Source organism: Motacilla alba, chromosome 2 (genome assembly GCF_015832195.1).
Source record: "Motacilla alba alba isolate MOTALB_02 chromosome 2, Motacilla_alba_V1.0_pri, whole genome shotgun sequence".
NCBI classification, from domain to species: Eukaryota; Metazoa; Chordata; class Aves; order Passeriformes; family Motacillidae; genus Motacilla; species Motacilla alba.
Genome location: NC_052017.1, coordinates 2,287,045 through 2,310,634, shown reverse-complemented (window position 1 = coordinate 2,310,634; position 23,590 = coordinate 2,287,045). Strand labels below are relative to the sequence as shown.

The 23,590-nt window shown below is 43.9% G+C and overlaps 1 protein-coding gene across 1 annotated transcript in view; it reads right to left on the bottom strand.

Annotated features, from left to right (window-relative positions):
• The window catches only part of OBSCN (obscurin, cytoskeletal calmodulin and titin-interacting RhoGEF), a 185,675-nt gene that overhangs the window by 88,906 nt on the left and 73,179 nt on the right, over positions 1-23,590 (bottom strand). Inside the window, exons 39-55 of the mRNA XM_038129840.1 lie at positions 22,706-22,972; positions 21,392-21,658; positions 19,874-20,137; positions 18,725-18,991; positions 17,600-17,863; positions 14,366-14,629; positions 13,342-13,605; positions 12,782-13,045; positions 11,625-11,888; positions 10,366-10,629; positions 8,723-8,989; positions 8,106-8,369; positions 7,184-7,450; positions 5,867-6,133; positions 4,908-5,174; positions 3,403-3,669; positions 1,152-1,424 (exon numbers count right to left, since the gene is read on the bottom strand). Coding sequence (XP_037985768.1) covers positions 1,152-1,424; positions 3,403-3,669; positions 4,908-5,174; positions 5,867-6,133; positions 7,184-7,450; positions 8,106-8,369; positions 8,723-8,989; positions 10,366-10,629; positions 11,625-11,888; positions 12,782-13,045; positions 13,342-13,605; positions 14,366-14,629; positions 17,600-17,863; positions 18,725-18,991; positions 19,874-20,137; positions 21,392-21,658; positions 22,706-22,972 — 4,521 coding nt within the window. The remainder of the gene's footprint in view (positions 1-1,151; positions 1,425-3,402; positions 3,670-4,907; positions 5,175-5,866; positions 6,134-7,183; positions 7,451-8,105; positions 8,370-8,722; positions 8,990-10,365; positions 10,630-11,624; positions 11,889-12,781; positions 13,046-13,341; positions 13,606-14,365; positions 14,630-17,599; positions 17,864-18,724; positions 18,992-19,873; positions 20,138-21,391; positions 21,659-22,705; positions 22,973-23,590) is intronic.

The following is a 23,590-nucleotide window of genomic DNA, read 5'->3' as shown; positions in this document are numbered from 1 at the left end:
AGGATGATTAAACATAAAAAAATAGTCCTATCTTAATTTGAGCTGCAGCCCTGGAGTGAGTGACCAGAGAGTCCACAGAGTCTCAAAGTGTGGAAGTAATTCCCACAGTTGGGTCCCTGCATTTTCTTTGCTTAAGACGCAAAAGGACTTCCAAAAGCAAAAGCACTCAGCTGCTTTTGACAGCACAGCACATCTGAAATCAAGAACTGTAGAAAAAATCCTCTTGGCAGAGCCTAAATAAGGGAGTGGGGCAAGTTTCTTATCTTAAAAAAAAAAAAAAACCCAACACAGCCCACTTTTAACAGTCAAAGTGGCTGTTGTTTGTTCATTCCTGTTATCACAGGTGTATTTGCCAGAGCCTTCTGGTTTTTAGTGATAAATCTTTAAAGTATGGACTGATTTATCAGTCGTCCTGCCTGGTTTCATACTTGGAGCTTGGGGAGATCACCTGAGGACCCTTTTCCCATTTCACCTCAGCACTGGGCTGGGAGAGCTGGCAGCAGAGGACAGCTGTGTCCTCCTCCTGCACTTCCCTGCTCTGCAGTTTCTCCTTAAAGACTGGAGGTGGCACTGAAATTACAAACAAAGCAAAGGATTTGTTTGCTTTGCTTTGTTTGCTTTGTTTTCCAGGCACCTTTGTCTGAGTGTTAAAGCTACAACTGAATGGTTGAGTGTTAAAAAAATCCTCTGACTTCCATGTTATTTACTAAGGGTTTAAAAGAAGCTTCTAAGAGGGAATGAGAAGGATTTTGGATGGAGACTTTAACCAAAATAATGTTTAGAGAAAGAAAGAAATAAAAAACAGATGTGAGCAACCTGATCTGGTTGAAGATATAGAGAGAATGGACCAAATGGTCCCTCCAAACCAAAATTATTCTAGAATTCAAAAAAGGGTTGTGGAAGCAATGAAAATTCCAGGTCTATCCACCCAAGAAGTGAAGCCAAGCTAGTAATTTCTCCAGGAATCAGTGAGCTTTGGGAAGATGGTGAAATGTCCCCTGTTCATCCCTGGTGATTTCAGCCACAGATGCTTTGAAGCACAAGCACCCCCAAAACACAGGGGGTGAATTTTGGCCTTGAATTTGCTGCCAGCATCAGAAAAGCACCCCCTGTTCCCACTGGCCCTGTTCCATGGCACAGGGAGCCCTCACCTTTCACCCTGAGCTCTGCTGTCGACGTGTGGGGTCCCACCCGGAAGGTGACAGTGCCAATGTCCTGCTCTGTCACCTTCCTCAGGGTCAGGGTGTGGATCTTGCCCCTTTCCACCGAGATCTCGTTCATCTCGTTGTTCTGCAGAGCCACATCCTGCAGCTTCCATTCGACATCCCTGGCGTTCTCGTGGGAAACCTGGCACTGAAAGGTGACATCGTCCCCTTCGGCCACCACCGTGTCCTTGAGGCCACTCACGATGGTCACATCAGGCTCTGCAAGGAGGCAGAAACGGGAAATTAAAGGGAAAACATGGATCAAATCATGGAACCATGGTTTGGGAGTTGCAGTTTTTGCAGGGTGGTTAGGATGAGGGAAGAGATGAGAATTTTGACTCCCTTTTTCAGAAGGTTGATTTATTATATTATTATATATATTATATTAAAAATGCTATATTAAAACTATACTAAAAGAATAGAGAAAAAGGATTCATCAAAAAGTTGAACAAGAATAGAATAAAATGAATGACAAAGTCTTGTAACTAACTAGTTTGACTCACCTGCATCCTTGATTGGTTATTAAGTAGAAACACCTGACATGGACCAATCAAAGAAGCACCTGTTGCATTCCACAGCAACAAATAATTATTATTTACATTTCTTTCCTGAGGCTCCCCAGCTTCTCAGGAGAAGAAAATCCTGGCAAAAGGATTTTCATAAAATATGTCTGTAACAGGGAGTCACCTGCTCCAACCACTGCTCAAAGCGGGCCCAGGGTGCTCAGCACCTTGTCCTTCAAAGGTGGAGACAGCACAGCCTCTCAAACCCCATTTCCAACTCTGCTTTCAGTGTACTTGGCAGCAGGACAAATGACTTTTGTCATTTGTAGTGGCTTTACCACTTGTCCTTGCTAAGAGACATATTGCATATTGTTTTTTTTTTAATTACGCTTGATTGGGTGAACAAGGCGTGAATGCCGGTGCCAAAGTCAGGATTTTGACATTTGTTCCATTTACACTTAGACATCTTCACAGGATAACGTTAAAGCCTGACCCTCTCTATTGTATTTCTGTGAACAGATTTGCATTTACTCCATGCTGATGCTCCAAGCTGGCTGAGGCCCTGGCTGGCTTTGTCCTCCCAGCAGGACTCACTGGGTTAGCGTGAGCACAGGGCTTCTGCACTGCAGTTTGCTTGAGTCCTGCTTCTAGGACACCTGGGCAAGGATCATACAGACAACCCCCAGCAGGCAGAAGCTGTAAATACCCCAAACCCACTGGGGAATACCAAAGGAATCATAAAATCACTAAGGTTGGAAAAAACCTCTAAAATAATGGAGGTAAACCATTCAAAAATCAGCCCAGTCTCCCTCTGAGCAAGCACAGTGGATATTCCTACAACTGAGGTCACCATCTGCACGAGAAATGGTACAGCTGGGTGTGATGTGCAGGGGATCTACAACGTGGAGTAGCCCGTGGAGATGCTGGGGGTGTTTGTTCCACACCAGTGGCCCAACCTAAGCTCTGCAATGATTTTATGGCCAGATGCAGCTGCCACGTGACTGGAAGCTGGGGCTGGACCATCTGTTCAGTCCCATGCACATGATGCCAAGCAAATATTCCAAGCCATGAGTCACAGATTACAGCTGACTTATCCTCTCCTGTCCACCAAGTCAATCTTTGCTTTGGTGCATCCACTGACCATAAGATTTTTTTGGATTATACCTTTCCTATGCTCCGTGTTGATCACAATTGTGGCATTCACATTCTCTGAAAAAAAATTCCTTCACCCAGGATTTTTCTCCTGGGAAGCTGAGAAGCCTCAGGGAAAAGGAAAACAATTCTTATCTCATTTGCTTCTCCTCTGTTTTGCTCATGTGGAATGTGTTTGGAGATTGTTTACCCACAGGTGATTGTTTCATTGGATTCTGGTGTGAGTTGTTTTAACTCTTTGGCCAATCAGGGCCAAGCTGTGTCAGGACTCTGGAGAGAGTCATGAGTTTTCATTATCTTTTTAGCATTCTCTAAGTATCCTTTCTGTATTCTTTAGTATAGTATAGTATTCTTTAATATAATATACTATTATAAAGTAATAAATTAGCCTTCTGAGAACATGGAGTCAGATGCATCATTCCTGCCTTTGTCGGGGCTTCCCTGCAAATACAATACACAATAACTCATTTCATGTGTGTTTATCTAACTCAATCATTTTGGGAAATCTTAGAAATCTCCTTGTTCCAAGAAACAGGTCTTGCCTTTCACGGTGAGTTTGGCAGAGCTCGTCTGGTCTCCAGCCTTGCAGGAATATTCCCCAGCATCCCCAGGCTGCAGGTGGTGAACACGGAGCTCCCGGAGGGTCCCATCCTGCCACATTTCATACTTGGAGCTGGACTGCAGCAGGACTCCATCCTTCCTCCACTCCACTTCTGCTTTGCTGACGGAAATCTCGCAGCGCAGCCTGGCTGTTCCTCCTACTTCCACTTCCTCGTTCCTCAGCTGCTGCTTCAGCTGGGGTTTGATGGCTGCAAAATGAGAAATTAATAATACATCAGCTCTCTGCTTGAATGCCAGGTCTGCACAAGTCAGCACAAGGCACCTGGGCTCTGGTGCTGCAGTACAATTTTGCATTAAGTGGTGATATGATAATAAATCCATTTTTTTCCTATAAATAGACCTATATTGTGTATGTCCAGAGGATCAGAAAGTTCCCCAAATGTCTTTATATCCTATAAAGTCCAGGGTATCCACATCACACCTTTTGTGCATCTACTCAGCATATTGGAAACTGCAACACACAAAGGTTTTGACTAAGCAAAACCTGGCACTTTCTGTTTAAACCAGTATAAATCTTCTGACTTTTACAGAAATACTCCTGTTTTTCAACAACTAAATAATGTAAAGCTTTAAAGTAATTTCTGATTTCTCAGCTGTCTTTTTAAGACTCAGATCATCATCAGTGAGCTCTTCCAGAGGATGCACAAATGGACATTTATTCAAGTAGAGCACAGAACAGCTCAGACTACAGCCTGATGGAAGCAAGAAGGGGATATCCATGGGGTGTGTGTGAGCAGTTGGAAAAACAGGAATCTCAGTGCCTGTGGTTCCAGTAAAAACGGTACTGTGAGACAGGTAAAGCAATCACTGGGTTCTTTCACCCATAGTTGACCCTGCGGCTGCTTTTTGAGTAAGAGTCAGCAAAAAAAAATGTTGTTTGAAAGGTTACGGCTTAGATCAAAGGCACAAATTCCACCCAACTTTGAGACAAACACAAACATTTCCTAGATGGTGCTGGCATGGCCCTGTTTGAGCAGGGAGGTTGGACCTGTGACCCGTTCTGTGATTCTGTGATCAATCACAGACATTACTCCCAGTTAGGTTAAACACAGCATTCTCAGGATCTTCACAGGGAGATTAAAAATAGCAACCTCAAAATGCTTTTTTAAATGATGTGCGATTTTGCTGTTGATTCAAGTGAACCAGCAAAATTGCAAAGTGCTAAAAGAAGTTTTGTTAGTATTTCAAAATCCCCATGACGCAGAATTCCTTGCTTTTATCTTATCAGAAAAGAGGTCAGTGCGCTGCACTCTGTGCTTTACAGGCTCAAACAGGAACCCTGTCCCACCAGATCCACTTCTCTGTACTCTGCTTCATGACTGGGCAGCTCTTTTCCTCCTTATCAGAACTTTTGGATAGAAGAACACCATTCACACAGCTCCACCAATGCCTCTTCTCCTCCAGCCCGGGGGGGTGCAATGCTAACCATTCACTCTGAGGACTGCAGTGCTCTGCTGGTCTCCTGTGTCACAAGTGTAATCAGAGGCATCCTCTGGCTCTACATTATGGATCACAAGCTCAGCCGTGCGCCCACTTAATTTAATTTGATATTTGGCACACGGGAAGAGCTCCATGGTGCCTTTCCTCCACTCCACGGCCGCGTTATCCTTTGTCAGCTCACACTGGAATTTCACCACAGCTCCTTCTTCTGCCTCCTCGTCTTTGAGCTGCTTCTGGAAAAGAACTGGCAGAGCTAAAAAAGAAAAGGAAAGGATCAACAGGATCTTTTAGTGAAGCCTGGTAAACACAGACTGACTCTTGGAGAACAAGATACCCTGCTTTTCACTGTGATATTCCTAGGTAGGATCCGTGTTTTTCTAATTTTCTAGGCACAACTAGGAGATCTTGCTGCATCAGAAGAAGCCATCTGCACCCATAACATTTATTTCCTTTGTTGCTTCACTCAAATCCTTCCCAGTGGTGAATTCATTGAAGGATTTTATCCCCCAGTTGATCTAAAAATGATCTTAAGAGCAAAGAACTTCAAAACTCCATGGACAGCCTTGAGAGGTCAGGGATGTCATTGTCTGTCTTCTCCCAGTATTTGAAAGAAAATATTATTTTTTAATATTGAAACAACATATCCTGCAAAATGTCCATGTTATGTTATGTTAAATCATTGCTTTTTCTTTAATTTCTCCTCAGGCACAAAGCTTGAAAGTATTTTCTATTAGAGCCCAAAACTCAAACACAGCACTACAAGAACAAAGCATCATCCTCTTCCATTCCTATTAAAAATAGTAAAAAAAAAATCCTAATACATCAGATGAAAAGGAAAGTATTCATAGAGAATAAGAATAATGCACTTAAAAATATTCCTATTGAAATGGTTGTTTTGCCTGTTGGAGGAACCTATTCCTTGAGGAGTCAGCTCGCACCACGTACCTTTCACATTCAGAGCTGCCCTGGTTTCCTGATCCCCCGTGTCACAGCTGTATTCTCCTGTGTCTTCTAATCTGAGGTTGTGTATCAAGAGCTCTACCAGGCATCCCCTCTGCCTCATTTCATATTTCTGGCTGGGCTGCAGCCCCACGCCTCCTTTCCTCCATTCCACTGCAGCACTGGCTTTCGACAGCTCACAGCAGAACGTGGCTGTGCTTCCTTCCTCAAACTCCTCGTTTTGTAAAGGTTGTTTAAACGTGATGGGCAGTGCTGGAAAATTTGAGAGGAAAACATTTCAAGAGTGTTTTAGTGCAAGAAGGATCCAGTCCTACCATCATCCTTCAGCTATGGCTTATTCTAATGATTCCATAATCCTGGGGATTATGCAACTCTCTGTCTTGGCAGAATCTTTCTTGAATCACTAAAGGAACCAAGAGGTGAGGACAGACAAAGTTAGGAAAGATCTGGTCTTAGTGGTCAACAGAATGGCCTGATTTGGGGTCTGAAGGAGTCAGACTTTCCTGTGGAAGAGTTTCCATGCCAGCTATGGATGCTTTAGGCAAAGGTCACTGGGAGAGGCCTCTCTTACACAGATCCTTGTCCCTTATAGAGGTCTGTGAGTTTGCAATATTAAACAGAGAATTTCTGCCCCAAATAAGGCTTCTGTCAATGCACAAAAGATCAAGCTGGTATTGATGTCTTGGTAAGAGATCACAGTGAAGAGATAAATGGGAGGGGAAATCCAGATTTCAGTTAAGGATGGTACAAGGAGTAAAGGAACACAGGTGTGCATTCAAGATGTCTGCAGTCAGCATTTGCACCTGAAGTTCAAAGCCCCCAGTAACAATATAGCACATTCATATATCCCAGAAATCTCTTATCCCCTATTTGGTGCATCTTTTACCATCCCAGGCAGGATTACTTCCAGTTAGGCATCCCTTATCCCATTCCCATATCCAGCCACCCCCTGCACTCAGGGCAGGAGGGTTCAGCACATTTTTACATCATGACAGCCTTCAAAGCCAGGTTGGTTTGGGCTCTGAAAACCTGGTCCAGTGAAAGGTGTCCCTGCCCATGGCAGAGGGATGGAAATGGATGATCTTTAAGGTCCCTTCCAACCCAAACTATTCAATTTCTTTAATTGTCACTAATCACTCCAGATACCGCAAGAAGAACCTTTCTGCTTTCCTGTGTGCCATGCCCACGAAGAACATTTATTCTGGCATGGGCCAGCAACAAAACAAATCAATGGCTGCAGAGAACACCAGGAAAAGCTCCTTTCACTCCACTCCTCCTGAGCCAAGGGTCACCACTGCCTACCATGCACGGCCAGCACAGCATTTGTCCTCTGGTGTCCGGAGTCACAGGTGTAAATTCCTGAATCATCCACTTCCAGGTCATAAATGACCAATTCAGCAGCACAGCCCTGCTGCCTCATCTCATATTTCAGACCAGGGTAGAGAGTGACATCCCCTTTCCTCCACTCCACTGGAGCCTTGGGTTTGGTGAGCTCACACCTCAGGGTCACTGTGCCACTTTCTTCTGCCTCGGTGTCTTGAAGCTCTTGTTTAAAAAGGGCTGGTAGGGCTATAAAATAGAAATATGACTTGGACCTGCTGCAACTGAGGCTTAGGAAAAAGGAAGTAGAGGGAAAATGAAAGCACCAAAAGAGAGTATTTTTCCCAGACGTCTCTAAACCTCAATGCTCTAATTCAAACTATGAAGCTATTTCCCCAGAGAAGTAATAGGAATATCTGCAGAGCAAGAAGAAACTGACTTCAAGAAGTTACATTTGCCATGAAATATATAGAACCCAATCTACGATCTAAAAATGGAATAAGAGTTTTCCTGCTGTAAAAGCAGCCAGTGTGCTGCCCTGATCACTGAAGAAGTGTTCTGAAGACCAGCAGGGAATTTTCAGAGTTCAAACTCCCTCCTAACACAGAGACTTGCAAGAGTTCATACTCCCTCTTAAGACAGGGAGTTTTAAGGGTTCAGATGCCCTCTTAAGGCAGGCCACTCGCAGGAGAGATTTTGGTTATCCTGACAGCAAAATACAGAAAAAAATGCACTTAGTTCTGCATTGCAATTCCCATTTTCTGCCTGAGCACTCCATGAACTGCATAGACCAGGCTATTCTGCACACCTCATGATTTACAATCTTTTCCTTAAGCAACATTAAACCACAGTCGCTATTTTAATTTTCAGAAAACATTACAGTCTTTTCCCTTCAGCTTTTTACCATTGACTGTCAGCATGGCAGTTGTCTGCTGATCTCCACACACACAGGTGTAAACTCCAGCATCTTCCTCCTCCAGCTCATGGATAATCAGCTTTGCAACAGCACCATCCTGACTCATTTCATGTTTTCTGCTCTCTCTGAGCACCTCCTGCCCTTTCTTCCACTCCACCTCAGCAGGTTTTGTCAGCTCACACTGCAGAGCAGCTGTGCCATTCTCCACAGCTTCCAGGTCCTTCAGCTCTCTCTTGAATTCTGGAGGCAGCACTGGGGAGTAAAAGAGTTACCACAGAGAGGGTGAATGTTCCTAAAAATGCAGCTTGGTGTGTCCTGGGGGAGAGGTTTCATGGGGCAACACCAAGCCCTGATCCAGGTCAGTGGAACACGATGGAAAAACTTCCCCAGCTTCCCTGGACACTGGATCAGGGCAAGGAAAGTGAGATGAACCAGCAGAACTGAGGGGGACAAACACCAGCACGGAATGTTTTTCCCAATTCTACAAAAGGAGGAAGCACAGAGAGTCCAAAGGAACCAAAAGCCCAAGCAAACAGAAAGGGACAGGCACAGACCATAGAGATTTGGGCGGGTTTGGAGGACGTTCACCCCAAGGATTACATTACCATGAACTGTTAACGCAGCTGTGCTGGTCTGGTCTCCACACACACAGGAATAGTCCCCACTGTCACTCAGGTCCAAGCCATGGACCAGCAGCTCCACAGCATGTCCCTCCTGCCTCATGCTGTACTTGGTGCCCGAGGTGAGGATGTGCTGGCCCTTCCTCCACTGCACACAGGCAGGGGCTTTGCTCAGCTCACAGTGCAAAGTGGCTGTTCCACCTTCTACCCCTTCCTGGTTGGTCATTTCTTCTTGGAAAAAGGGAGGCACAGCTGGAGGATGCAGGTAAAATGTGTTACAAACTGAGGGTGTCTCCAGGGAGGGGTGAGGAAGCGACAGGGGAAAGGTGTGAAGGTTGTGACAGAGAGAAGTTGTCAAGGATGGGTGAGCATCAGCCACAGAGAGAGGAAAGAGAAATGAAAATACCCTGCTGGGAACAGACATCCTAATCATTTTGGATTTACCCTGGCTTCCTGCAGCAAAGCTGCACAGTCCTCAACAGATTTACACCTTCTTTCTACCAGGTTCCTCCTTAGAAAAAAAGCAGAATACCACCTCTGAGCTCCTCAATTCACATGTGTTGGTGTCTTCCACAAACTTCGTGGCTTTGCATTCTCTTTTCCTACTCAGAGCTGCCCTGCTGTGCTCTGACTTGACACAGCTCCTTACTCATCCTCACTCCTTCTTCCTTGAGATATCCTTGAAGAGGACCATCCAAGACTCACAGATTCTTCTTGACCCCAAAGCAAATCTCCAGCTGCTGAATTCCAGCCTGGGTTCTTGTCTCAGAACTCATTTTTTCCCATTTGACATAGTTCTTGTACCCATTGCAACTTGCATCCTTGAAATAAATGTGGTGACCTTCACATATACTAGGTGGGATAATGTGGTATTTCATCTGTTTAACAAGGTTGGATCTCTCAGATCTCAAAATTAGTGTGCAGTTTTAGAGACTTAGTTAAAATATCCAGGCTAGAAAACAGGCTTAGCCCTGATTTGGCACATTTCCCATTCTGGCAGTGTTAAGCTGAAACACCAGCCTTATTTGTCCAGTAATTGATTTTTCCAACAAAGGAAGACCAGAAGGAGGTCACAGAAAGAATTTATTCTTTCCTTAGAAAAATCAGTCTCCTAATGGAAATCTATCTTTGGGCATCAGGACAGAGATCATGGGCACAAAACCCAAAATGCACATAACTTAGTGCAGAGGAAATTACAACTAACAGAGCCTTATTCTGGATACTCCTTATTCCCTCCATTAAAATTCCCTCAATACCCTCACTGGTATTGAGAATTCCAGAAAGGAATGGTAAAGAATAAACAGATTTGTGGTTCAGAGAATAAATGCAGGAAAGGAAAGACCAAAGAACAGTGGGGTTACATGGTAGGAAAGGAATGGCAGAAGGCAAAGAAGGAAGGGGAGCAGGCTTGTGTTTAAGGAAAGGAAAAGGCAAAAGGATGGCACGGAGAAATGCAGACAGGTATTTTCCAATTTCCACAGCCTGCAGGTGAGGAGGGGCAGGGAACATTTCCAACTGGATGGAAGTTCAGTTAATAAGGGTGCAGAGACAGATGTGGAAAACTGAACAGCTTAGAGTAGAGGACAGAGGTTTCCAGCCAGGAGAGAGGAGGTCAGGGATGGCTTTACCCTGTACTGTCAAGACAGCTGTAGTCTGGTGCTCTCCACACACACAGGTGTAGTCTCCTGCATCCTCCTCAGCTATTTCATGGATCACCAGCTCTGCCTTGAGCCCTTCCTGCCTCATTTTGTATTTCCCACTTGGTCTGAGGATCCTCTGGTCCTTCCGCCACTCCACCGGAGCAGCCTTGGAGAGCTCACAGAGCAGGGACACTTCTCCACCTTCTTCTGCCTCCTGGTCCTTCAGCTCCTCCTTAAAGAGTGGTGGCAGAGCTGGGCAAACATGGGCAAAGGGACAGCAGAAAACCAGAATTAAAACCCTTGTTTCCATTTCGAGATAATTTCCCCTTTTGCCTTTTTTCAGCCTGTCATAGATACTCAAAACCATAACGAAGTTCAGAAACTCTGCAAGTGTCTTTCTTGGAGTGTAATGTGGTTTCAGTCACCCTGAGGGATCATTTCCCTGAGTTTTTGTTGTTATTTTTAGTGAAAGAACAAAACAGAAAAACCCAGACCTCAGATTAACAGCACTCACAAATAACACTGCTGGATACAGAACTGTTTCACCCACACAATGTCATTTCTTTGGAGGCTGCTGTTGTTAGTTTCTGGTTTGTTTTTATTAAACTGTCACAGCCCCGTCTACACAAAAGCAGACAGATATCCAAATAAAACTACTCCTAGTTTTAAACTGAAGTTTGAAAAGCCATCTAATAGGAATTTTAGATTCTTATTACTCCTCATTTTGGAAATCATAACTCAAAGACAAAACAACCTACAGGAATTAAGCTCTGGAATGATAACACTTATCTCACTCTGCATGTCTGACTTCTTTAAAGAACCTGGAACCTTCAAAAAAACAAAAACCAAAAAACAACCTAACCAAAACAAACAAAAAAAAAACCAACCCATGGCCAGAGAATTTCCTCCTCTTTCTACTGCCCCAATCCTCACTTCTCCTTTTCCAGTTCCTGGGCAAGAGGCACCTCACAGCCCATGGGGTCAGAGCTGGAAAATGCAAATATCCAAGAAGAAGGGGAGAGTTGCACAGAAGGAAATGTCTCATTTTCTCCTCGTAAAGGACAGATTAATAAGGACCAAAAAATGCACCATGAGCGACTCTTTCTCAGGAAGAAATGAGTTATAAATAGAATGAAGGAAGAGGAAGGGATAAAAACAAACTACTGACCTGGGGAAGAAACTACCACATTTCAGAATTATGTCTATCTCAAGAGATATTTATCAATTTTTAATAAGTTCTTTTTTACCATGAACTGTTAAGGTTGCTGTTGTCTTCTGGTCACCACACACACAGGTGTAATCTCCAGCATCTTTTACATCTAGGTCACAAATGAGCAGCTCTGCAGTGGTGCCAGACTGTCTCATTTGATATTTGTCACTTGCTTTGAGCACTTTGGGCCCTATTTTCCACTGCACAGGAGCTCCTTTAGTTAATTCACATCTCAGAGTCACTGATGCTCCTTCTTTGGCTTCTTCATCCTTCAGCTCCTCCTTGAAAAGCACTGGCAGGGCTAGGAATGGAAAGCCAATAGAAAGTGTATTTAAACTAAGTATTCAGCATTGTGAATGCTCAGCTGAAGTTCACATTTGGCCAAATCAGGGGGTTGAGGTTGAGGTTGTCACTACAAATGATTCCTCAGGTTTCAGCTTTTATATTTTCAGATTCTGTGCTGCTTTAGTGTGTGGGGCTGGGTTCACATCAGGGGATGCTGAGCTCTCTGCACAGAGCAGGGAGACAAAACAATTCCTGCTCCAGCTGGGCACCAAGGACAAATGATCCAAAGCTCAGCCCAGGAGCACAAACAGCGTGGGCTGCAGAGAGAAAAACAAGCAGGGTGGGAGTGCCTGGGCTAAAGCTGGAACGGGACAATGAACTGCAAGGTGCAAATGGAGCAGAGCTGATCCAAGGGAGAGACCCCGGGAGCGCTCGTGCATTTTGGGACCATTTGGGTTGATCTTGGGTGCAGCCCTGGCTGGGCTCTTGTGCTGCCCAAGGTGCATCCATGGAGGCCTTTGAATAAATCCCTGCTTTATTCTTTAGCTCTGTCTAGTCTGCTCTAGGTCAGCCTGCACAAGGCATCACAAAGACCTGGAAAACCAAATCCAGCAGTGAGACAAGAAGTGCTGAGATGACAGGCCAAAGTCCAAGATTTAAGGTAGAATTCAGAGGATTTATCTCAGGACAGAACATCTCAGCTGGCCTAACATTTCCTGGGTGCAATTCCCTTAAACCTACAACACAGCAGTGTGTCTGTAGGGAGAGACATTCTTGAGCTCAGCTCCCTTTTCAGCAACGCCAGACAAAAATCAAACACCTGAACAAGACCTGGACACAAGTTCACAACAGGTGGACACTCCATGGGGGTTTCAGAGGAACAGAAAATGGACAATGATCTGCATTTACCCTTCACTGTCAGAGAGGCCGTGCTGTGCTGCTCCCCACACACACAGGTGTAATCTCCTGCATCCTGCAGCTCTAGGTCACGGATTTCCAGCTCTGCCAGGGCACCCTCCTGCCTCATGATGTATTTTTCACTTGCTATGAGTATTTTGTTCCCTTTCTTCCATGCCACAGCTGCAGCCTTGCTCAGCTCACAGCTCAGAGTGGCCATTTGGCTTTCTGTGGCTTGCACGTCCTTCAGGTCTTCTTTGAAAAGGACTGGCAGGGCTGAAGGTCACAAGATGCACAGAGGACATTAAAAATGACATGTGGCACACAGGTGACAGGAGGGGTGGGGTGGTTACAGAAGCAGAGAACACTTTAGGGTGGAAACAGGGTGTTTTCCTCATTGTTCTGGGACATCGGACAAACCAAAGGACAGAAAGAGAGAAGCAGCCTGGATATAACCAGACCTTACAGAGAGTTTACAGATTTAGAGAAACGATTCAGCCACAGGTGAACACACAACCAATATCAACGAGCTGGCAGAGAAATCCACAATAATACAGATACATTATTTTTACCATGCACTATCAAGGCCGCTGTTGTCTCCTGCTCTCCACACACACACGTGTACTCTCCAGCGTCTTTCAATTCCACATCCTGGATAAGCAGCTTCCTGACCGTGCCCTCCTGCCTCATTTTGTACTTGTCACTGGCTGCGAGCAAAGTGCTGCCCTTTCTCCACTCCACAGGAGCAGCTTTGGTCAGCTCACACCTCAGAGTGGCCACTTGACCCTCGGTCACCTCCTCGTCCTTCAGGCTCTCCTGGATGCCTGCAGGCAGCACTGAGGATGCAATGGGAACAGGGTTAAAGGGAGCAGCAAACACAGCCTGCAGGTGAGGGCATGGGTGTGATGCCTCAGGTTTCAGCTTTTATATTTTCAGATTCTGTGCTGCCTTAGTGTGTGCGGCTGGGTTCACATCAGGGGATGCTGAGCTCTCTGCACAGAGCAGGGAGACAAAACAATTCCTGCTCCAGCTGGGCACCAAGGACAAATGATCCAAAGCTCAGCCCAGGAGCACAAACAGCGTGGGCTGCAGAGAGAAAAACAAGCAGGGTGGGAGTGCCTGGGCTAAAGCTGGAACGGGACAATGAACTGCAAGGTGCAAATGGAGCAGAACTGAGCCAAGGGAGAGACCCCGGGAGCGCTCGTGCATTTTGGGACCATTTGGGTTCATCTTGGGTGCAGCCCTGGCTGGGCTCTTGTGCTGCCCAAGGTGCATCCATGGAGGCCTTGGAATAAATCCCTGCTTTATTCTTTAGCTCTGTCCAGCCTCTGTTCTGAGTCAGATTACACAAGGCACCAGGTGGGGAGCGTCTTCAGGCCTGACCTCACATCTGGTTCAGGAATTATGTCCTAAAACCACTTTGTACACGGAACTGGGGAAAGGTTTTACTCCTAAATCACAAAATTCATCTTCCTGGTCATGCCAAACAAGGTCAGACTCAGAGGAACTGTGCACAGATAACAATGATGATGTTGATAAAAACAATTCAAACCATAATCTCAACAATAATGGCATCCAGATGGAGCTGGTCATTACCATGCACTGCCAAGGAAGCTGTGGACTGCTCCTCCCCACACACACAGGTGTAATCCCCAGCATCACTCTGGGTCAGGCTGTGGATCACCAGCTCTGCAGTGACATCCTTCTGCCTCATTTTGTATTTCTCACTAGGTTTGAGGGCTGTGTGTCCCTTTTTCCACTCCACTGGGGCAGGTTTGGTCAGCTCACAGCGCAGAGTCACTGCTTCACCCTCCTGGGCCTCCTCATCTCTTAACTCTTCTTTGAACAGAGCAGGAAGGGCTGAGAAACAGAGCAGCAAAGGTTCTCATGACAAGCAGCTCTTGACCACCAAAATAAACAATGTTCACCAACATCTATCCCTGCCTTTTACTGACGTGAGGATCGTCTCACAGAAGGAAAATGCTGATTTGTATCACAGACAAAAAGGGTCTCGTCATTTCTTTCAGCAAATATTAACCATCTGATTGGTTTAGAGATGTATGGAAAACCAACAGCAGAAATAGGGAAACTTCCTGTATGGTCAAAACTGCAACTTCCTCAGTAAAATCCAGCCTAGAAGGTTAATACAACAGGTTACACCATGATCAGGAAAAAAACTAAAGGAAAAAAATATAGCCTTTTAATTCACATTTTAAGGATGCCTTCAGACCTAGCCCAGAGTTAGGATAAGACTGAAGACAAGAATCAGAGAGAGATCCTGAAAATGCTTGGGTAGGAATAAGAAGGAAAGAGAAGGATGATGTAGCCACTGCAGAAATCTGCCATAATTCCCTCACCCCAGGAAGTTCAGGTGCTTCCTGACACCTCATCCCTTTAGGAACAACAAACAGAATGATTCAGAGTGTAAGACTGGATAGAAATGTGGCAATGTGTGGAAGGAATGGGATGGGATGACATCCACTAAGTCTTAGGAATGGAGTGGGAACTACATTTGGATTTAAAATAGCTAAGAAAGAGCTTGAGAGGATGGTCTACAACTCCTGACCCGGACCAGCAAGAAAGAAATAATTGAGAATAAGGATGTGGAGGATAACTGTGCAGACAGTAATGTAAATAGATTAGAAGGAAGGAAAACAACAAGGGAGGTGTTGGTCTGCCTCTCTTTCAGGAATGTAAATTGATGATGAGTGGACATGGGGAAAGTGTTTAATTCCTTTTTCTTCATTATTATTAAATGTTAGTTTAATTAAGGAAGTAATAGAAATTCTGGCTTGGAAAAGAAAAAAGAAAGCATTAGAGATTATTTAAATAAATATCTTCTCAAAGCAGCTTGGTGTGATGAAATTTGTCCTGGAATTCTTAAGGTGCAGGCACAACCAATTTCAGACACTGACAGTGAGACTGGAGAAATCAGAGAGTGGCTGATATTCCTCAAGTATGGAAAAAGCAGAAACTAAGAGGTGAAAAATATATTTCAGATACAAATGCACACATTTAGTTCTTGCTGTGTAAACTGAGATCCTGAAATCCCAGAGAGTAAAGAAAGAAAAATCACTTGTGTAAAGTCAGTGGAGCCAATGGAGCTCCAAATGTAAATGCCTGCTTCAAAATGAGCTGGAGGCCTCTCTGATTCCCATGGTCTGGAGATTGATCTCCATTGACAAAAATGGGAATTTGGGAATACTCTTCAGTCTGGAAGGTGAATCCCATTCATAATGCTTGTCATAGAAAAAGAGAGAGAGAGCAGAGAGAGGATCCAAGGAATTATGGCCATCTCAGCTTAATTCCTTGAAAAAACTCAGATTTGCCAAGAGCTTTTCTCTTCAGGAAGAGTGGAGTGGACCAGGGTAATTTTTTCTTGGTAGAGATTAAGCTTCCTTGACAGAAGGACAAATTATATGTTCTATGTTATTATTATTATTTTAGTAAAGTTTTAACTTGATATAGGTGGAATTACAGAGGGGAAGTGCTGCTAATCTGAAAATCACAGTTACAGGATATTGGACTGGGGTTTACACCCACAATGAAAGAATTCATCGAGCAGAGCTTCTCACTAGCCTGAGTTCAGGATTATTCAGCATTTTCTGCAGTGACTTGGACAATGAAATGCAGTTTCATTAATTTTGAAGATGATCTCAAGGTGGGAAGGGAGAAAGGGTAAAAACATTTCTTTAAACTGGATTGAGATATAGAATATTTGTATGAAGTAGTGGTGATAAAACAGGCTTCAATTCAGCAAGGGCAGGTGGAAAATATTTAGGAACTGTCAACAACACAAATACAAGAAGAAGCAGATCTGCAGTGAGGGATTTTGGGCTACAACAGTTTGTGGAGAAAATTTAAGTCAAAAAGTTCAAACCTGATGCAAATAAATCCTCATCATTGAGATGTGTAACCTGGAGTGTCACATTACTTCTTAATTTAAATTTCATACAAATATTTCTCTGTTTCTATAAGAAGTAATTACTTAAGCCAGTTCAAGAAAGACTTTTGTTGATATAAAGAACTTTCTGGCAGTAATGATGGCGACTTGGGGCTCAAGGATGGATTGACCTGTCCATCACCTGTACAAGTCCATTTCAATTCTACTTTTCATGGTTAAATTGGAAGTGCAAGACTGAAACAATCCATGTTTTATTGTAAAATACAAAGATGGGCAGAAAAGCAAAGAAATCAGCTCCCTGAATTCAGACTTACTGGATTTCCATGCAAGAAAGAGGCTGAAATTACTTCTGACTGTCCTGTGTCAATAGTGAAAATAAAGTTTCCCCTTCTTCCAATGGAAGTTTGCAGATTAATTTGACTGAGGACTGTGAAATATTCTCCTACTCTAATGCTGAGTATTCTGGAGTACCTGAATAAAAATCAACATTATTCTTGGTCATAGTTACAAAGAAAATTACACTGAACCAAGTTTTCTTTTCATTATTTAAAATTACTTGTCAAATCCTGATGCAACTGGGAATAAAATTCTTCTTTTAAAGAGCCAGCAATGTTCCTGCTGCTCCATCTGCCCAGGTTCAAGTCAAAAGTGAGTAAAACAGAATTTAATGAAAGCAAATCTGTGATATCCTTCAGCCTTTACAAAGAAATGCAGCCCTGCACCAACAAGAGCAAGGAGAGTAAACAGGGAAAAATTTAGTAAAATCAATGGAACTACAACCATGGTTAGAATTAGACAAAAACCACAATAAAAAGAAGGAAGTCTGTTACAATCAGAATTAATGATGGCAAGATTAGAGGAAGAACTCGTGGTGTGTGAGTACTGAGGCTTACAGAGGAGGAGGGACAACCACCACCCAAAATTACCGTGCACTGTCAGTGCTGCTGTGGTCTTCTCCTCTCCACACACACAGGTGTACTCCCCAGCATCCCTGACCTCCAGGGCATGGATCAGCAGCTGGGCCCTGCTGCCCTCCTGCCTCATTGTGTATTTTTCACTGGGTTTGAGCACTTTGTGTTTCTTTCTCCACTCCACGGAGGCCGCCCTGGACAGCTCGCACTGCAGGGTGGCTGTCGCACCTTCTGTGACTTCTGCATCCCTCATTTCCTTCTGGAAGTGCACAGGCAGGGCTGGGGGGGTTCAAAAGGAGCAGAATGTGGGACCGTGGCAGCAGCTCAGGTAACCATTTCATGTGGTCTGAAAAGCACAAGTGATAAGCAAAGCCTTTCCTAATCAAATCCATCAGGATTGATGGCCACACTGGGAACCATGAGACTGGCTTTGGAAAGCTGGAAAACACCTCGTTCATAAATCAGAGAGGGTTTTTTATGGTGAAGTCCATGGTGTGAAGTGAAGAACCACATCAGTCTCAACTTCAGACCCGCATGACTGAGACCTACCTTGGATATTGCCTGCTAGAATGGAAAGTAAAGCCTAACCAAAGCATCTAAATTCTATGGAAACGCAAATTGTTACTAAAAAAGTTCATAAATGAAGCTATATTTGAGGCATTGGTTTCACTTTTCCATGAGGGACCTTTAAAAGGTTCTTTCCAACCCAACCTATTCTTTATTTTCACTTCCTACAGTGGTCTAGCAGTGCTTGACCATCAAATTATACTGAAACACTGATAACTGTCTCAAAAACATCTCATAAAAAATCTTCTCAGCTTTATGATTGCAACATCTTTACGACCAACATCACAATAATGTGATTTTCCATTTCTCAGCACCTACTGCTGAACATAGAGATCAAAAAATGAGTTAGCACCAGGATGAATATCTGCAATTTTTACCATGAACCTCCAACCTGTGCCTGACACTGACCAAAGCATCCAGGGATTTATTCCCATGTCCAACCAGATATTGCTAAACCCATCAGAAACAGAGCTGAACTTCCAAAGCTGACACTCCTACGCTCTTAAAAAAACAAAAAACTGTTTGAAAACCACCCCTAATTTCTGATGTATTTCCTTTTTTTTCAATTTTTACCATTCACTTTGAGCGCAGCCGTGGTTTCCTGCTCTCCACAAGAGCACGTGTAATCTCCAGCATCTGCCAGGGCTAAATCATGGATCACCAGCTCGGCCACCGTGCCCTGGCATCTCATGGTGAACTTGTCACTTGTCCCCAGGGTTTTGCCTCCTTTCCTCCACGCCACGGCAGCTCCAGCTTTGCTCAGCTCACAGCAGAAAGTGGCCGTGCCATTTTCTGTGCCTTCCACATTCTTCAGCTCCTTCTTAAAGTGAGGAGGGAGGGCTGAAGATCACAGGTGAAAGAGAGCGCTTTAAAATTGAGCAAATACCCTGTCTTCAGTGCTTCACTGGATTAAAATGCTTCAATCTCTAAATGTTTTAGGATGTACAGAACCTGAGAGCAAAGGATGATTTCAGGGGGCATCCCTGACTTGTGCTTTGCAAGACACCACATTCACAGAATTCACAGAATTCAGCATCTCACAGTGACTTGGAAATCACTGTTGATTTATAACAACTCAGAACCATAAAAGAGTGAGTTTGGACAGCTGGAAAACACCTTGTTCATAAATCAGAGGGTGTTTTCAATGGTATGAGACATGGCATGACATGGAGAACCACACCAGTCTCAATCCCTGAGCTCTCACTGATTTGGAAATATATAAAACTAAAATATCAGTTCTGGGAGGTATGTTTTAAAAGCATTTTAAGATATAACAACAGAAAGCTGATCCCAAGATTTTGAGGAACTATGCACAGTATTTTTTTTTCTCAAAACCAGATTAAGAATTAAAATGAACACCACGTTGTTTAAAATTAAAATTTCATCACTTTTCAATTTCATCCAAGAAAACCAAGTGAAATCTCAGTGATATGCCATAAAGAAATTAAGGAATGAAAATATTCCAAAGTGCTATTTCTGACTTCATCAAGCTTTTCATTATCCACCTCCAGCTTCCATCAACAGGAAGGGGCAGGGATTGAAAAGAATCTGTGATGCTGTTTATCAGTCCCAAAGGAAGGGCTTTCAGTGAAGATATTCCCAGTGGTTGGAACAGCTGCCACAACATCTTGAAATAACAGAAGGGACCAAGAGCAGATTGTGACCCCACAGGAGGATCACAGATGACAATGCAGAAAATTCCTCTTAACCCAGATATTTTACCATGCACTGTCAGGGAAGCTGTGGTTGTCTTGTCTCCACACACGCAGGTGTAATCTCCTGCATCTCCTTCCTCCAGGCTGTGGATTGTCAGCTCAGCAGTGGTGTCCTTCAGCCTCATTTTGTACTTTTCACTAGGTCTGAGCACCTCCTGCCCCCTCCTCCACTCCACCGGGGCGGGTTTGCTCAGCTCACACTGCAGAACAGCCGTCCTGTTCTCTGTGCCTTCCACATTGACAAGATCTCTTTTGAACAGTGCAGGCAGAGCTACGGGGTGTAACACAAACAGAGAGGACATCAAAACCATTAACCAGACCTTGGGGAACTCAGCGCTGGGGCCTGTGGCCGGTCCTTCACCGTTACAGGAAAACAAATCAGTCTGGAAAGCTGCCCCTAACAGAAAACTACTGCAGGATCCCACCGGGATAATTCCCACCATGACCTGCTTCTAACATTAACTTGTTCATATTCACCACCTCACAGCTGATTCCAATACTCCTCTCTACCTATTTCACTCTGAAATAATCTACCTTGAACATTAATGACCTGAATTCTGATTAAAAGTCATCAGCCAGGGTGACAGCACTGCTGGAGATCCCTGCCTTTCTTAACATCACAATTTATATTTCTGGTTCAGGAAAAAAAGCGCATTAATAGAGCTTCAGGTGCACCTTTAACCCAAGATTTCAAAAGATATATGACACTAATATAAGGATTATGGGTTTTTTTAGCAGCATTCAACAAGTTGTCTTATGATGTACCACTAAAATAAAATGGAAGCGACTTGCACAGGGATGAAAATGATAGGTCAAAAGAGGGGAGGAACAGAAATGCCTCCAGCTGGGAGAAAGATTAAGAAAAAGTGTGCAGAAAATCTGGCAGAATAGTTCTGCCTCCTCAATTTCCCCTTGTCCTTGGCAGCTTTTTATCCATAAGAGATATCTTAAATAAAAGCTGTTCTTCCACCTATGGGAGCTGCACATGAAATGTTCCTTCTGCAGGGGCAAGCAGAGCTCATCACCATTCACCAAGGCAGAGCCAGGAACAAATTTTCCCCCATTATTCCCTAAGTCAGGACCTGCAGAATAATGCTGAGGGGTGGGGATTTATATAAGTACCATTTTCTCAGCAGAATATACCAAAATCCTGCAGAAGAGGAGGGTGGTCACTCATTCCTGAATGGAAAAAGCCTCTCACTGACTGAGCTCAGCAGATTTAAAGGACTTTCCTTCAGGTTAAGCATGAAAATCCACTGATGTCAGGGAGACACAAGGAGAAGCCCCCTGAGAACAATCTTCTTCTGGAGGTCTTGCTCCCTGAGGTGAGAAATTCTCACAGCTTTTCTTTACACTGATATAAAGCCATCAATTTCAAACTGACAGACCATGGGAGATGGGATGAAACAGCAGCAGCAAACCAGGAAAATGCTGCAGAATCAAAACACCAAAGCAAGTGGGAGGGAGAGGGAGAAAAGGGATGTCCTTGAGGTACTGCTATCCCAGCGGAGAATGGCTCTTTTACCGTGGACTGTCAAGACAGCCGAGGTCTTCTGGTCTCCACACACACAGGTGTATTCTCCTGTGTCTTCCACCTCCAGATCTCGGATCAGCAGCTCTGCAGCTGTATCTTCCTGTCTCATCCTGTACTTTTCACTTGGTTTGAGTGCCTTGTCCCCTTTTTTCCACTCCACCGGCACGCCCACCTTGCTCAGCTCGCAGCGCAGAGTGGCTGTAGCACCGTCTGTGGCTTCCCTGTTCTTCAACCCTTCCTTGAAAAACGCAGGCAAAGCTGAAGGACAGCAACATCAGCAGTGAGATGTAGCACTCCAAAGAGTTAAAACCATGTTTAAGTTTCCTTTTCCCTCTTATCTTGAACTTGATTTATCAACACAAGAATAGAGATTCTCATGGGTCTCCATGAATCAGCGTTGGGAAAGAAATGCCATCACCAGGAGAGGATTTAATTCTTGCAGTAATCCATAGGGGTATTTTACACAAATCAATACAAATAGAGAACAAAACACCATTTTTTTTCCCCTGTGAAATTTCAATCAAAAAGCACAAACACCAATTTGAAATTTCTGGAAAGAAAATGGTTTTCTTTTATGACATTTTAAACCACAATGGGAGGATGTTTGCTGTTTCCACATACTTAAGCAAACAAAAAGACATTTTACATTTTTTTTTAAATGAAACACTGGAGTTTCATTTTAAATGTCAGTTTGAAATGAAATTGTTCATTTCAATACATGGTGGGAAAACAAGCATTTTCACCTGAACTGACATACCCTTTCAAAGATGTCAGGTTCAGTAAAAATCAAAGTTCTGCCTGAGAATGATTGTCCTTTAGAAGTTCTGGGCTTATTTTACACAGGACACCAAATGAATTCCATGACAACTGGGCTGTAAGCTTAAAAGCACTTTGTTGCCTCAGGAATGGAGTACGGGCATAAGATTCCACGGAATAACCTCACCTTTTGGAATTTTACAAAACCCTAAAATCCCTAAGACATAATCCCTTTGAAGCTACCCATTTTTGTCTTGAGCATAATGGGGAGTCTAATAAAGGACCTTTCAAGGGAAAAGCAAAATGGAGGCCCTGAATTAAAAGAGTGGCAGCAACCCTGGTTGCCTTACTCGGAGCTTGGACACCCATACCCCTCTCGTGCCCCAAATTCCAGCTGCACGGATGCCAATGGATGCACTTCACTGGCATTGGTGAGCTGTGGCTAAAGGTCTGGCTGAAGAAGGAGATGGGAGGGTAAAGGGTCTGCCCAAAGGAACAGAGAAATCAGGGTAGTTACTTTCAGGATGTGCTTTGTTTTGTTTGTTTTACCATGAACTGTTAAAACTGCCATGGTCTGCTGGTCTCCACACACACAGGAGTAATTCCCAGCATCCGCCGTGTCTAGATTTTGGATTATAAGCTCAGCCATGACGCCTTCCCGCCTCATTTTGTACTTGTCGCTTGGCTTGAGAGTCTTGAAGCCCTTCTTCCACTCCACGTTAGCAGCAGCCTTGTTCAGCTCACAGCTCAGGGAGACACTCTTACCCTCAGTGGCTTCTTTGTCCGTGAGTCCCTTGGTGAAAAGAGCAGGCAGGACTGCAGAGCAAACATGGACATGGCATCAACCCTGGGAAAGCCTGAATCCATGACTTAATCCCTCTCTTATCTCCCTGGAGCCACCAGACCTTCTTGGGCTCCTCCAGGATTTAGTTCCTCCACAATTTTTCTCCAGCCTATAACCCTTCAAAAGGGTTAACCCTTCAAAAGATAATTCAGTGTAATTTTTTTTTCCTGTCCTCACGCTTTAAAACTTTCTTAAAAATTCAAGTCTACCTGCAAATCAGTTGACAAGCCAACTACTCTTTTCTTTATACACCATAAAAACAAAGACATAAAATTAGAAGCTGTATTTCAATATGAGACCCAGAGCATTTTGCTTCGAGAAAAGCAGGAGTTCTACAGAAGGGCCTGATTCATGGCACTGTCTGAATTTTTATAAACAAGAGTCCCTTAAAGCAGAGCAGTTGCAAACATGCTGTCAGGTTTTTGCAGAAACAAAATATTTGCTTGGGAAGTATTAAGCCAAATTTGGTAAGAAAAAGAGCTGGGAATAGCAGGAGCATTAAAAGCCTATTTTTCATTAAGACTGTCCTTGTGTAGCATCATACATTGATGAAAATTTGTTCCTTTTAGGAGCAACAAGTGCCACGGTCT